Source organism: Tamandua tetradactyla, chromosome 4 (genome assembly GCF_023851605.1).
Source record: "Tamandua tetradactyla isolate mTamTet1 chromosome 4, mTamTet1.pri, whole genome shotgun sequence".
NCBI classification, from domain to species: Eukaryota; Metazoa; Chordata; class Mammalia; order Pilosa; family Myrmecophagidae; genus Tamandua; species Tamandua tetradactyla.
In genome coordinates, this window is record NC_135330.1 from 73,777,496 (window position 1) to 73,793,272 (window position 15,777).

Sequence of the window (15,777 nt, forward strand, 5' to 3'; positions counted from 1 at the left end):
TGCTCGCCTGTCCTTCTCGTGGTGTAGGATGTGGCTGGGCACCTCGTGGTTCCGACTCAGGACTCACGGGCAGTAACAGTGTGGGTGCCTCGCGCAGGACTGAAAATTAGGCGCAATGTCTAATTAGGTAAGAAGACTTGCGGAGACCCATGTTAGATGTGGACAGGTATGTTACCAACGTTGGCTATTTGCTCCTGAGGACATCAGCAAATGATGGAAAAAACAGAGATGGCAAATAAAAATGTCAAAATGCTATCTTGAAAATTTCCAATTGTTCTTATCATGGGTCTGTATTTATTAGCTAAATCCCTGTAGCCTAGATCACACCTTGCCCTTGGGATTTTTTAATTCGGCCTGATTCAGCTAGATTTAGGTGAGCCTCGGGCACAGCTTCCATATGGCCGGAGGGTTGGCTGCGCCCCAAACCTGTTGTGCTTGGAGCTGGAGCCTCGGAAGCTGCCAAAGCGAAGGGGCTCAGGGGCTGGTTTCCTTGTGTTTGACGGGTTAGAGTCTTAAGTGAACTCCCCAGCTTGGGAATGGAAGCTTAAGGAGGAGCTTAGAGGAGGCCTTGATAGGTATTTCCCCAACTCTGATACTAGATACTACAGAATGCTCATAGGTATTCCACAGAAAACGCGTCCCATGTGCAGTTTGGGGAAACACAGCCTCTTTACTGCAGAACTTTGCAGAGTCTTTAATATGCTAATGTGTGTATGAATTTCTCATCATTTCTTATTTGACCCCTGTGCACAGTCTTTTTTTTTTTTTTTTCAAGGAAATTATTAATGCACTTTGGGAAATGCTGATGTCATTAAAGGGTGGCCCTCCACGGCGGGAAGAATTTGTTCCCTATCTATACCTCTTTTTTGTTGTTGTCTTTCCATATCCAGTACTGCCCCCCCCACACACACACCCCTGCCACACCCACGTTACCCTCATCTACTTCTGATTATCTATTTCGTTTTTTTCCCACTCTTCCTTTTCTTTCTCACCTCCCTGTGCATTGGCCCCAGAAAGGCCCCAAAAGGCATTACTTAGCAGTGGGAGAGGTCGCTGAGCCCTGATACCTCATCTGCCTCTGGGGATCTGGCCACATGGGCTCCTGGGGCAGTGGGGGGTGGGGGGGACCAACCCCTTCCTGGGCTCTGCATTTGTGCAGCTCACCTCCTGTGTTTCCCCCAGCTGGCTCCCGCAGCCAACCTGTGTCACAGTGGAGCATAAAGGGGGCTTGCAGTTCTGTTTTCGGGAAATGTGCCTTTTTTCCAAAAGAGACCAAACTTTGGTCCAACCAACTGGGAATGGAGAACTCCGGGATTAGAGTGCTGCGGTGTTGTAGTGCTTGCAGGGGCCTGAGAAATATGGGGCTTGAGACCAGCTCTGCCAGGTGAGTCAGCCGTTCCTGGGTGTAAGTTAAACATGTCTACAAAAATTAACACATTGAGTTCTGCTTCCTTAGAGAAGCAAGCAATCAAATTCAGGGGAAGTAACACAGAAAAAGAGGAAGACATGATCCCCCCGCTCCTGACTAGCTCTGTGAGCTTGGCAAATCACAGACTGTCTGCAAAGTCTGTTTCTTTGAATGTAAACTGAGGTCAGTAGAGTCCATGTGATGGGGTATAAGGGTCAGGTGATAGGATCGAGATGAGAGCTCTGTATAAGCTGTGCGCCTTTGTATAGATGTGAAGGGTTATTATAAATAATATTACAGCCTACAGTGCAGTGAAATTTGTATAATTCAGACTGGTTTGAAGTTTAGCTTTATTACAAAGAATAAAACAGTATGCTTTAGATTAAAGGGGTTTATTTTTCTTTTTAACTTAAGAGAATGGAAGGGGGTCCTGAGAACTTGAGGACTTTAAGGGTGTGCATTTGTGTGATAATCTTTACTATAAAACGAATCTTAACTGTTCTGATTAACCACTTCATTAATATAGAACACCAGAATGTGTGAGATGCAGAGGTGCTGGTGGGTTTCCCACGCTGGCTGCCCAGCTGTCTTCCATTGGGCCTCACTAGGTGATGCTATTTGATGAATCATTGTGGTCCCCAAGTTGGGATCTTGAGGTGGCCGTTAGGGTTCTTCTGCCCCCCAGAAGATCAGAAACCTCATTTATTAGCACATGGGGAGAGGAGCCTTCCCTTGGGAAAGTAACCAAATACACCAACCTGTGTTTACGGGAAAGCTTGCTTATTGCGTTACCACAAGCAGCCTTGACAGTCTGTACATTCTCTCCCTTTAGACAAAATCACAATGAGAAGATGGCTTAGGTAGCCAAGCGCCCCAGAATGGAATACGCGGTTATGTGTGTCCAATGTTCGCAGGCCTCTGGCCAGGGCAGCCTGTGTGTCCAGCCTCCCGCCGGGAGTTCTGCCAGCTTCTGGTCCAGTTCCTGGGTCAGAGCCCTCTCAGCCCTGGTGGGAAGTTCTGCGGTTCTACTTTGTAAGTTCCCGTTAGGTATCTGGTGATCAAAGTAGCCTTCTGGTTGAGCGGTGATGACACAGCTCCTCCAGCCCCTATTTCTAGAGACAGCTGGCCAGATTTGACCTGTAAATTTCATTTGTGTTTCATCTAGGTTTTATTGCTGCAAGAAGAGGCTAATGGCTGTTACGGTTTCTCATGTTTTAGTACTGAAGTACTAAATAAGTATGGAGCAGCATATTATAATGAGATATAGTAGTCATAAAGGTTGAAAAGTGTAAGTGCCTAGAAATGATGGGAGGTACAAGAACTCCATACATGAAATCATTAGGGAGGAATCTGGGGCATTGGCTCCAGATGAAAATGTATTCAGGGCTCTGTTTAAGGGAATGCTTGGATGCGATCGGAGTAGAAGCTCGGCGAAGGGTAAAAAGTGGCACCAAAAAAGAGCAGAGATGAGAAAGGTTGTTGAGTGATTCTCTACCCGAGAGAGCATGGTTCTCAGCTGCGAGTAATTAAGTGGACCTTCTTCAGCGCCAGATCCTGCCCGCCAGCCCAAGTCAGGTGACCGGTAGTGGTGGGGTTGAAATAGAGGTTATCAGGTAGAGTCATCAGATAAGGAAGCGATTAGATATGTTAGGACATGGTTTCCTTACCATGTCCAGAGAGCTGGATTGACTGTTCAAGATCACACAGTGACAGAACTGGGTCTAGGCTTTCCAGAATACCAGAGGAATGCCTCCACTTTCCAACCCCATCACTGGGAATATCGAGTGCTCTCCAGGAGAGCAAGTCACTATGGAAGTAAGTCAAAGAAATAGAAGTGGCTTTCAATGGATATGTAAGGGGAAGGCCCTTCCGCGTGTCATTGCTTCTCCAGAAACATTTCCAAGAGTCTTCAGGCATGAATTTCTTCCCGAGGGTTTCCTCTCTCCACAGAACAAGACAGCTTAGGGAATCTAGTCGTCGTGTACTCCCCTCAAGCCCGCTCTCTTACTGAAGTGCTTTAGCATTCTGCTTTATTTTACAGTTTGGTTATATCTTACCTCGTTTACTTCCCCCTGAGTTCACTTGACTCAGCATGATCCTGCCAGAGGAGAGATTTTAATTGACAATGCATTAAAGAGTAAAGGGGGAAAATATAAAAGAAATAGAAATTCCTTTTTAGTTTGGCTTATTATTTGGGATACCTGTGTGTTTTAAGAAAATATATTTATTTTTATAAATATGCCTGGAAAGCTGCGTATGCTGTTCAGTCACTTATCCCACTTCATTAAATTGTGCCATGACATGTTCTACAGTTTAGAAGGTATAGAAATTATTATGTAGGGTAATCATAGGGCAGTAGGACATCCTGGAGTATCTTAGCTATAACAAATAAGGAGAAAAAACTTGTTTTTGCTTTGTAAGTGGAAGTGATGGGGTTATGAGTTTGCTTTTGACCATGGAAAGGGACTTGCCCTGGTAGGGGTGAAACGAGCATATGTGAAAGACTAAAGGTGTGAGAAGGCTCTCGACTTTTCACATTGGCCAAAAAATAATTGAAGTATAGAAAACACCTAATAAATGCCCGTGTCATCTTCAGGGATGAATAGTGAAAATATGCTCAGTCCTGGTTAAATCCACTCCAGTCCCTTAACCCAGCCAAAAGAAGCGTCTGAAACTTGGAGTCCTCCTTTTTCTAAACGTTTCACGTCACCAGTAGGAGAAATTGTGTAATAAGTGACTCAGTGCAACTAGTCACTCTTTTGTCGGGATACAAGAGAAAAGTGTCCTAGGGATTTGGTTCAGCCTCGGTCATGTCCATATAAGGTGTTCGGCCCATACTTAACTTCTTTTGCACTTTTACCCTTGAAAGTAACATTCTCCCCTGGAAAATAATGTTAGTGGCATCTCAGAAATCTTATGGCATTTTCTTGCTGTCCCACATTTTCAGATCTCATACATGTATATCTAGAAGTAAACTGTGCTTGTTTTGAGAGCTCAGCTGAAAACTGAATGGCATAACGATCACTCTTTTCTTTCAGTGTTGGAAATGTTGATGTATCAGGAGATAATTTTGCAGGTGTTAATGCATTTTTTAGCATTTTTGCCCAGACATAAAAATGAAAGTCCTACAGAGCAGTTCTTACATTGGCCAAAAATGAATTACAAGTTTAAAAAATTAGCATCAGTGCAAATCCTCCATATATTACTTTTAAAGAGATTTTATTCCAGTATTTTACCCAAATAATCTGTGTTCATTATGGAAAAAATGGTACAGACTAAAAAGAGAATAAAAAGATATCCATAATCTTACCCTTCCAGAGAAAATCACCAGTAACACTTTGGTGTATGTCTTCCTGAACCTTTTCTGTGTATTTATATGTATATTATTTTATGGGAAAATTTGGTCCTAGTTTACACAAAACTTTATAAGGATTATGGTCAGAGTAGGAGAAGTAAATTGACTCAAAGAAAAGTAGTAAAAGGTTGAGAAGACCTTAAAAATATTTAGAAAAACATAAAGAATTGAAAAAACTATTCCTTGTCCACCAAAACTGTGAGTACTCAAAAAATTAATTAATTAATAAAAGAGAGAAAAGGCCCATAATTAATTGATAACATTCATTTCTTTTCATCAGGTTGACATAACTTTTTTTTTTCAATCTTGTCGAGTCTTGTTTGTAACTTCTTATGGGCAAAATCTTCATCTTCTCTAAGATACACAGATATCTCTGTGATAGAAGAAGCTGTATCAAGATAGATTTGAAACCTACCTGACATTTCTACCAATTGCTATCCTTTGTTTTGTTTTGTTTTAATGGAACCTGAGAGGTGCCATTGAGGTACATCTGTTTCACTCCTTCCTTAGTACACCTTCAAATAAGAAAGTGAAAACTTAAAATTATGCTGGTAAAATTTCTCTCAATGAAACTTGCATGATTCCTCATTCCCTTGAATTGCTCCAGCTCTGTGATTTAACAGCTGTCTGTTGGGCTGTGTCCAATTAGAGGCGCGCTTACTTTTGTCTTAGGTTCTGACATGGTCCCAAACTGCTGAAAGCCAAAGCTTCAGTCTCTCAGCCCTACCTCTCGGGTCAGTTGCGGGAATTGTTGAATGAGTGAATGAACCAATCAGTAAACAGTTACCAACCCTTAATGAGAGCTAACTATGTGCCAGGCATGGTTCTTAGTGCTTTTTAGTAACTTAGCTCATTTAATACTCAAAACAGCTCTGTGATGTTGAAGGAATGCTTGATGAACCATTTCTGAAAGGCTTCCCCTTGCTAGCAGCCTTCAAGCTTTGTATCTGGTTTATCACTGTTGATTTTATGTGTAAAATCATAGACTCAGAATCTGGGCCTTCTAAGTAGTTTAGATCATGTTATTTACAGCCAAGGATACAGGCCTAGAGGGGCGGCGAGGCCTGTCCAGAGTCACGCAGCTGCTTTGTTGCAGAGTCGGGACAAGAATGGAGGTTTCCTGAGCCCAGACCAGTTTTCTTCCCACTTGGCACTCTGCTTTTCTCACAGAGCATCACTTGTGGTTAAGTTTCCTTCCCATTGAGGATGTTGATAGATATATATATTTTTTCAAAATATCATCCCGTTGCACAAGCATAAATGACACATGATCTTTGTCCATGAAAAGCTTAACTCTAGTCAAGGAGATAGATTTATAACCTGTTATTTATAAATTTATAAATTTATAACCTGCTTTCTACTTTATACATGATAAACACACACCAGGCTACCTTCCCTTTCACCTCCTACGTTATGGCATTTGCCAGCTTTTTTTTTTTTTTTTAACTTTTTAACTTTATAGTATAACATATATACAAAAAAGCAACAGTTCTCAAAGTACTCTTCAAAAAGTGGTTACAGGATAGGTTCCAGAGTTTGTCATCGGCTCCCATACGATCCTCTCATTTTTCCTTCTAGTTGCTCCAAAATGTAAGAGGCTAGAGGGCTTAAATGCTTTTTTTATCTTCCCGATAGACTTTTTTCCCTTCTTTTTTTTGTGAAAAAATAACATTATCAAAAAAGCTATAAATTTCAAAGCACAGCACCACAATTAGTTGTGGAACATATTTCAGACTTTGACATGGGTTACAATTTCACAATTTTAGGTTTTTACTTCTAGCTGCTCTAAAATACGGGAGACTAAAAGAAATATCCATTTAATGATTCAGCATTCATATTCATTTAAGTCCTGTCTTCTATGTATAATTCCACCATCACCTTTGATCTTTCAGTACCTCTCTTTGACCTTGTTTGGGCTATGGCAATTCTAAATATTTGATATTGGAAGGGTCTGTTACTAATATGAGATGGGGAGATGGAACTTTCTGATGTTCTAGAGAGGCTGAGCTAGGTTTCAGGACTTATCTGGACCAGGGACCCATCTGGAGGTTGTAGGTTTCTGGAAAGTTACTCTAATGCCTGGAACCCTTGTGGAATCTTATATATTGCCCTAGGTTTTCTTTAGGATTAGTTGGAATGGTCCTGGTTGGGAGTTGACAGGTTATGATAGGTAGCAAGGTCTAACTGAAGCTTGTGTAAGAGCAACCTCCAGAGTAGCCTCTCGACTGTATTTGGACTCTCTCTACCACTGTTACTTTATTAATTACATTTCTTTTCCCCCTTTTGGTCAGGATGTAATTGTTGATCCCACAGTGCCAGGTCTGGATTCATCCCTAGGAGTCCTCTCCCACGTCACCAGGGAGACTTTCACCCCTGGATGTCATGTCCCACATAGAGGGGAGGAGAATGATTTCACTTGCAGAGTTGGGCTTAGAGAGACTGAGGCCACATCTGAGCAACAACAGAGGTCCTCCAGAAGTAACTCTAAGGCATGCCTATAGGTAGTCTGAGCTTCTCTGCTGCCTACATAAGCTTCACAAGAGTAAGCCTCATGATCAAGGGCGTGGCCTATTGATTTGGGTGTCCCTAAAGTTTGACACAGTATCAGGGAATTCCCTGATGGTAAGAGGATGTTGATATTAATTTATAATTATGTTAATATTATTAGTATTTTTTTATTTCCCTATTACATTCATACTAATTTTACATTGGTTACATTAATAATTTAATCCTATTAATGAGTAAACTAATGCATTTGATTATTTTAACAAATGTTACTGTCAGATTCCTTCTTTCTCTCCGGCATTCATTGTTAAATGCTAAAGACAGCACCTGTAAATCAGAAAACCAGCACCTCAGAGTTCTTTCAGGCACAGAGATCCTGTCTTAAACTGTGCATTTCTTGAAGTTCCTGGGGTCATAGTGGGCACTGTGTCAATCGTTGTTGAATTATCTGTCTGTCCTGGTCCCCATTTCCTTTAGGTACCCTGAAACCTTCTTAGTCTTTTGTCTTTGCTTTGTAGTGGGAGAGAGAGCTGGTTTGTCTGCAGGAAGCTGGATCCTCCTGTTTCTATCTCTTTGCCTCATCCCCATGCTCCCCTTTTAGGTTTTGGCTAAAAAACAGAACCTCTTCTCCCTCACATGAATCCTGTAATTTCTTTCTCTCCCTGCTTTTAGTTATATTCGGCACAGCATTATTTAACTCTGCGGAATATCTTGGCACAGAGCTTGAGCCGAGGGGCTGTATGGCATACTGCGTTAAATCATTAAGTGTCATTGTGTCCTTCCTTTTTGGGATAGGGGTGGAGGGCAGGGTAGGGGATTAGGAGGCATTTTCATTCATTTAGTAACTTACTTACTGGGTACTTAGGAAATGTTAGATGCTGTGATAAATTCTGAGGTTACAACTGTGAACAAAAGAGAGTGTGTTCCTTTATTTTAATGGGGAGGGGAGACATGTTGTAAACTAAAAAAAAAAACTATTACATATGTAATATATTGGGTGATCAGAAGTACCGAGAAGAAAAATAAGGGAAAGGGAGAGTGATGGGAAAAGTGCTATTTTAGATAGGATGATCTTGGCAAGTATCTTGATCAGGTGACATTGGAGCAGAGGCTTGGGGGAGAGAGGGAAGGAGCCATATGGATATCTAGGGGAAAGGGTTTAGCCAGGAAATACAGCAAGTGCAAAAGATCTTGAGGTAGAAGCATGCTTGATGTGTTCAAGGAACATCAAGAATCCTATTTGGTACAGAGTGGAGTGAGGGGAGGGGAGAGCGTGGTGGGAGAGGAGGTCAAATGGAGCGTTTCTAGGACGTTGCCATTTGCTCTGAGATGAGAAGCCATTGGAGGGATCTGAGCCCAGCGCTGGTATGAGCTGTGTTTTGTTTCACAGGATCCCTTTGGCTGCTCTGTTGAGAGGGGTCTGTGGGGGGCCCAGTTAGGAGGGGACAGCAGGATGCTGGTGAGAGATGTTGATGGCTGCAGTGGGGTGGAAGGATAGGAGTGGGGGTAGAATTGATCTGACTGGAGAGCTATTCTGAGGACAGAAACCAAGGATTTGTCTGACAGTTGAATATGATGTGTGCCCAAAAGACAGGAAGCAAGGGAGAGTCAGGGTTTCTGGCCTGAGCACCTGTAAGATTAGACATGCCATTTTCTGGGACTGGGAAGGCCACGGCAAGAGCTGAAGGGTACCAGGTGCAAGGATGAGCGTGTCTGAGGACTCCATTGATATACAAATGTGCTCTGATGGCTCCCATCTAAAATATAATAATAATAGTTCACCCCCAACTCGTCATCTCCCTGTGCCTTTGCCCCAATTCTTCCAGTTCCCGTGTCTCCCCACTCGCTCTTGAACCCACTCTAGTCAGGTCCTCACCCGCATGACTCCACCAAAAATGATTTTCATCAAAGTCAAGTCGGTTCTCAGTCATCTCACACTGAAGCCATCACCAGCGTGTGCATAATCATTTACTCCCCACCCCTTAAAATACTTCCTTTCCTTGGCCCCTGAAGCACATCGTGTCCTTCTCCTCCCTTAGCCTTCCCCTGCCTCAGCTGATGGCAGCTCCACCCGTCCCAGAAAGAGCACCTGCCTTCACCCCTCTGCCCAGGGCAGGGAAACTTCAACACGTGTGATAAAAAGTAATACGGTTTTTGGGCGGTGCAGCCGTGGCTCAGTGGCACATTCTCACCTGCCACGCCGGAGACCCGGGTTCGATTCCCAAAGCCTGCCCATGCCCAAAAAAAAAAAAAGTGATACAGTTTTCCCGTTCACCAACGGATTAAATATTTAGAAAGTCTGTGTTCCCAACTATTCCTAATAGCTGCCCTTGCCTGACACGTTGAGGGTCCTTGAGAGAGTTCTCATTTCTGTTTTTTTAAAATCACGTCTAAAATGGAACTTGTCTCTGTGTAAGTGCACACCAGGTTGTGTGCCCTGACGTGAGAGCAGCCAGAGCGGAGCTGTAAGAGGGCAGGGCCAGTTCGTTGGGCACAGTCCCGTCGCGCGCCTACCCCGGCGATCTGACACTGTCCAGACAGATAATGCAAAGGTGATGTGTTGTTTGGAGTAAGGAGGGGCTGCAGAGAGCTGTCAGGTGCTTGATGAAAAAAAAGCACACACCCAGTGTCCCTGTCCCAACAACCTTCATCAGGCCGAGTCAAGATTACACAATCATGTCTATCCTAAAAGATGTTTTGAGCTTTAGCCTTTGTGAGCATCCTCATGTTTTCCAAAAGGAAGCATATTTAACTTGGCCCTCATGAGGGGAGCTTATTGCAGCCTCTCTCCGTGCGCTTTATTCTGGTGTGCAAGTGGGGTTTTTGTTTTGAACTTTTTTTTTTTTTTAATCTTCCCAGAAAGAAGATTGGCCCATGCACAAGCTGGAATGTTCTCCCATGGTTGTTTTTGGAGAAAACTGGAATCCCTCGGAGACCGTAAGGCTAACGGCAAGGATTCTGGCCAAACAGGTGAGGAAATAAGACCATGTTCAAGTGAATTTAATTTAATTTTTTTTCTTAAAGATCAGAAAGGTGAGTGGCTGACCTGCGGTGGCCATCTCCTGTGGACCGTCCTTGAACTTCTTTCGTCCCACAGCCGTAGGGACAGTGAAGGTGGGAGGCGCGCCTGAGGCTTCAGCTGGGTTGTGGTTCGCCCTGTGCAATTGGGATATTGCTAAGCTCAGACCAGGAACGTGGCTGTGGCTATTACATCCTCAGTTCCTTGGGGTGTATTGATAAAGGTTTGTATTGGGAAACATGGCTTTTTAAGGCATGGAAAACTGACCCAAAATAGTTAGAGCTTTCTTGGTGTGCCTGATTGGGGTAAAAGCTTTGCAGTGTTCTCTTTCTTTTCTGGCATAGAGAGTGCCCCCTGCCCTGTGCATTTTTCTGCCCTTTACCTCTCCGTACTCACGTGCCCTTGCACAGGCAGGCAAGGAAATCTAGAGAGCAACGAGACTGGCACATGCAAAGAGAGAAAAAGTGGAAATAGAGTTAAGGGGAGAGGGCGAGGGGAAAATGAAAGGGAAAGAAGGAAAGAAAGTGGCATGCTTGGTGGGAACAGAGAGTCTCAACAGTTTTCTCTAGAGATAATGTGGACTGAAGATTTCGGTCCTGGCTGCATCACTCACCACCCTCCCCCTGGCTTGGGCCAGCCTTTACTGACCATCGTATGGCAATCACACACCCCTGACCCCTGGAAAGACCAAAATCAAAGGTGGATAGGAACATGCCGTAGGACTTGTCCTTATGACACAGTGAAACAGGTTACATGCAGCTCAGAAGACATATTTCCATACAGGTTTTTGGTGGGGGGTGCATGGTCCAGGAATCGAACCCGGGTCTCCTGCATGGAGGGCGAGCAGTCTGCCACTGAGCTACATAGGTTCTTGCCAATGGGACACTGGTGGCAAGGTCTCTGGACTGTGACTCTTTCAAAGATAACGTTTCATTCACCTCTTCCATATACCTACGGCCTACCTCACGCCACCCTCTTTAAAATCTTCTAGTTTTTTCATCCTAGCCAAATGTGATTGTCACTATTAGCGTTTGTCTGTCCTGTGACCAAGTTAGGATTCTGGGTTGTATAAACAAAAGTAGAACGTTACAGATCTCTGAAGTCATCATTCCCTTATCTTCAACTTAGGTCAGGGGCTTGCTAAATGTTACTGGGCCAGCTCAGAGTACCAAAACCATTCAAGGGTTGCCTGTAGAGGGAGATCAGACATCAGAATTGCTTTGCCTGGAGGAGGAGCAGTTAATATTTGGATCCTTTAATAATTATTTTGAAGCATATGCAGAGTATTGAGTGGGAAGAAACGGCCGGCCGAGGGAAATGGTGTGAATGAGCCTTCATTGGATGGGGTGGGGTTGGGGGTGCCAGAATAAGAGCGAAACAATCTGTAAGCATCTGCATCTCATGACCCTCTCGTAAGCATCTTGAGAGGGTTGGATGACCTATCTGCTGGCCCGTTTGTCCCCCCTGATTTATTGATGGCACTTATGGTGTTGTGATTAAGAATTCATGGGACCTGGGGTGCTTTCCTGAATGAAAAGCTTTCCCAGACAAGACGATGTACTAATCTTATAGAACTAGATCCTGTGAATGGAAGATTTCTGTTCCAAAGAAAACTACTGAAATGTTTGTCTGAAATGCTATGATGAGTTGATACTAGTCTCATTCAACTTTTATTATAATTACTCCTACTACTAAAGGCCATTTAAATGAAAAGCTACCTGACCATCTTTTCATCTCCATAGGACTTGATGATTAGAAAAACAGACCATTTGTATTCTAGTAGCTCGCAAAGGATTAGGAGAGACAGGCGACCAAACTACCAAGGGGAAGCTTAACATGTTAACGAGGGAGGTGAACGAGCCCGGCTAGACCACCTGTATCCCCGCATTGAATAGCCAGATTACAAAAGACACGGCCTCCGGCCAGCTCTTCAGCTCTGCTTTTGAACTCTTGTCAACACCAAGTTTATTCATGTCCTCAAAGCTTAGCAGGTTTACTATTGTTAGCTCCTCTTGGGGCGTCTACAACAAAGCTAGCAACACGTTTCAAGTGGATCTGGGCTCACGGATACAACCAAAAGAGTTCTTTTTGAAACACGGAATTTGAGATCATTTTAGCCTATGCTTAAAGAAAGTGTAAAATGGATGGGGGGTTTGATTTTGTTCCTTTTTAGAAGGAGAAATAATAAATAGGATGGCTTGTCTGTGGACTCGGTCCTTTTAAGTAGGGGCTCTAAAAAAAAAGTTGTTTTCCAGCCATCATTCTTTCCCGTTAACAGGCATTTTTTGAGCCTACTGTGTGCCTCGCATTATCAGGATGGTGGGGATGTGGGATGTCACAATGGTGACACTTTGAAAGCCTTTTGAAAAAGTGTTTTGAATTTGGACGTCAGGCAAACACTCTCAGAGCCCAAGTTGTGGGCTCCTTGGATGGCTTTCTTTACTTCATTGAGTACCGTTGCTCCTTCTTCATGTGATGTAAAAGTGAAAGCACTGCTTTCTGCTTTCACTGAGTGTTAACATTTCCGTCTGTGTGATTTCTTTCCCAATTACTAGAAAATCCACCCGGAGAGGACACCTTCAGAGAAACTGTTAGCTGTGAAGGAGTTTGAATCACGTAAGTTCTAAGACCTTACATTTTTCAGTGATGGGCTGCGGAGTTAGTTATTTTATCCATACATATAATGCGGGTGGGGGAAGATTGCAGAAAGAATGGAATAGCTTGTGCCCTTGGAAGCGGGGCTGAGTTTTTAAATTATTAGTTTGTATTTTGGCTTGTGTGCCATTTTTGAAAAATGATTTTAACTTTTTTTTTCCCCCTGAGTTGACAGGATTACTAGGAACTAATTAAAGGAAGGTAAGGAACTCACAAGATGAGTTATTGTGTCCCGAGCGCGCTCCCGCTGGCTCTCGTGGCATGCTGAATATTTTTGGATCTGTGCTGAATTGCAGTCCTGTAAGCAGCTGATGTCCTTACCGGAAGGCATTAAATCAGGGGTTGTCCACTTGCTTGACAATGACACAGATTCCAGGGCCATTTGGGGGCCCCTTGATTGGGCTGAGGCTGATTATCAGTCATCACTGCTCATTTCTGAGCTCATTGCTAATGGTCAGTTGGAATTTCGTGTCTGAAAATGACTTCCACGTGTCAGAGGAAGGGAAGAAAGAGACGACATGCTTTTTTTTAAAAAAAAAAAAACAAAAAAAAAAAAACATGGGCAGGCACCGGGAATCGAACCCACATTCTCTGGTATGGCAGGCAAGCGTTCTTACCACTGAGCCACCGTGGCCCACGTGGAGTGACATGCTTTTGCGGAGTGACATGCTTTGTTTTCACTAGGCTTTCGTTTGTCAACAAGACCAGGAGATGGGGGAAGACTGCTGTCTGGGGATTTGACCCAGGCTGTTATTTTTTGATTCTCCTCTTTGCCATTGAAAGTAAGAGGAGGATGTAGCTAGAAATCCAGGGTTTTCTTCTTGGCAAGTGCTGAATTTGATTGTTTGTCCACAGATCTGGATAAGTTAGACAACGAGAAGAAGGAGTTAATCCAGAGTGACATCGCTGCTCTCCATCATTTTTACTCCAAGCACCTAGAATTCCCCGACAGTGATGGCCTGGTGGCACTTTTCGCACAGGTACGATCGTGGCATCAGGTAGCACTGAGGTTAAGCCTTTCCCCCCCTGCGCCCTCTCCCCAGCGCATATGCATTGAGGGTGAATGGATGGGAAGAGAAGGATGGCACCCCTGGATGGCGGGGCTCATGGCACCCCTGGATGGCGGGGCTCATGACCCATTTCACCCTGTTTGGCCATAGCCTGGCCAGCTGCTCTTGGGTAGCTCAGGCCCCTGTCTGAGCGGGCCCTCAGGGAGGAGTGGAGCCCAGAAAAATTCGCTTCTGCCTCTGCCCTGGAAAGAGTTCGTGAAAACAGATGAGTTGCCAATGGCGCCATACCATTGCATGCTTTCAGCTTTGAGGAGACAAGACCATTTGAAGTTCCTATATTAAATTTTACTCTTCTCCTCTTAGACCTTCATTCTACCAGAAAATGCCTTCCTAGCTGGAGGTTTTTTTGTTTGTTTGTTTTGTTTTTAAAAAAAAAATCTCCTCCTGAGACTGTACTGATAAGCAGAGCCTCATGGGCTGCCCCAAGCAGGGGGCCCTCTGGGGAAGCGCCTTCACCACCGGAGAGGAGCACCAGTGGATATCGGTGTAGGAAGCTGTTCTTGGCGATTGCTAAGACATCCTGTTGAGAAAATCATCGCAACTTGAACATGATGTAAAAATAGGAAACCAGGTCTTGTGTGAAGGCCGAGGCTTGGGCCGTATCCGAACAAGGAAAGGAAGGGGCGGCGGTGGCTTCGGCAGTGCCTGCAGAGTGGCTGCCTCAGCTGCCTGTTGACTGGGAGGCCGTGCTGGCTTGGCCAGCCTGGACTTCTCTCCTTCACACTCTCCAGCCTCGTCCTCTCCACGCTGGACATCTTGTGGAGGTGGCCTTCCTTGACAGAGAGGAATACTGTCCCTGGGCACAGGTAGCTGCCTTTACCTCCTGGCACTCAGTCTCTAGCTGGATAAAAGAGTGTGGGAATGCGGGAGACCTGGGTTCAGTGCCCGTGCACTCCCCCCCACACTCACAAAAAATCAATATATGGTGCTGCAATAATGGGATACTCACAGGGAAAAAGAATGAAATGTGACCCTCGCCATACAACATACAAAAAAAGAGTTGAGTAGACACTCATGAACAGCTGTTTTCTTTTTCTGAGAATACAATAAGCATCACCTATGTAAGCTTTTGATGCAGTCATTCCCTTCCTGGGGGGGTCTGTCCTAAGGAAAAAATCGGAGCTTATGGACAGATGTTTACAGTAGGGTTCTTTTACAAGTCAGAGAGAAAAAGGAACTATGGTAAATGGCCAGCGGTAGGGCATTGATTGGTTAAATAATGTCATATTCATGTGATGGAAGGTTATGTAGCCTCTCTAAACTATATTTCCAAGAACGTCTAAAGAGACAGGAAAGTACTGAACATATAACAGTAAGTGTCCTAGGATGAAAAAACAATGTGTGAAATATGAAAACACACTTAAAAAAAGATTAAATGGAATTTCATATTAATTCTCTTCTGAGTAGTGGAAATTTTTTGCTTTTTCTGTTGGGTGATTCTCTAGGTTTTCTCCATAAGCATGTCTAACATATACTGAAAAGAAGAAAGAAGAGAAAAGCACTCATAATTCTACCACTTAAAAAATGACGCATTTGAAGAAGTGACAGTGTTTTCTCACTTCTGCCGCCCACTTCAAGCTCCTAAGAGAATATTAACAGTTCAGTGAATTCCTCTGTAAACTTTTTGCATATCTTAGACATATTCCTATTGTGTGATTGCTATAATCGGGAAAAAAAGGCAAGTCGTGAGTATGTGTTAAGAACTAATAATGAAAAGCCTCCCTGGTTTTCATAATATGATCCTAGATTTGTAACACACTTTCCT

General features: G+C 43.8%; 1 protein-coding gene across 2 annotated transcripts in view; it reads left to right on the forward strand.

Annotated features, from left to right (window-relative positions):
* SMYD2 (SET and MYND domain containing 2) overlaps nt 1-15,777 on the forward strand; it is a 52,850-nt gene that overhangs the window by 19,521 nt on the left and 17,552 nt on the right. For both annotated transcript variants that reach the window (XM_077157802.1, XM_077157803.1), the window contains exons 3-5: nt 10,128-10,238; nt 12,843-12,903; nt 13,798-13,922. In XM_077157802.1, the coding sequence (XP_077013917.1) occupies nt 10,128-10,238; nt 12,843-12,903; nt 13,798-13,922 (297 nt within the window). The remainder of the gene's footprint in view (nt 1-10,127; nt 10,239-12,842; nt 12,904-13,797; nt 13,923-15,777) is intronic.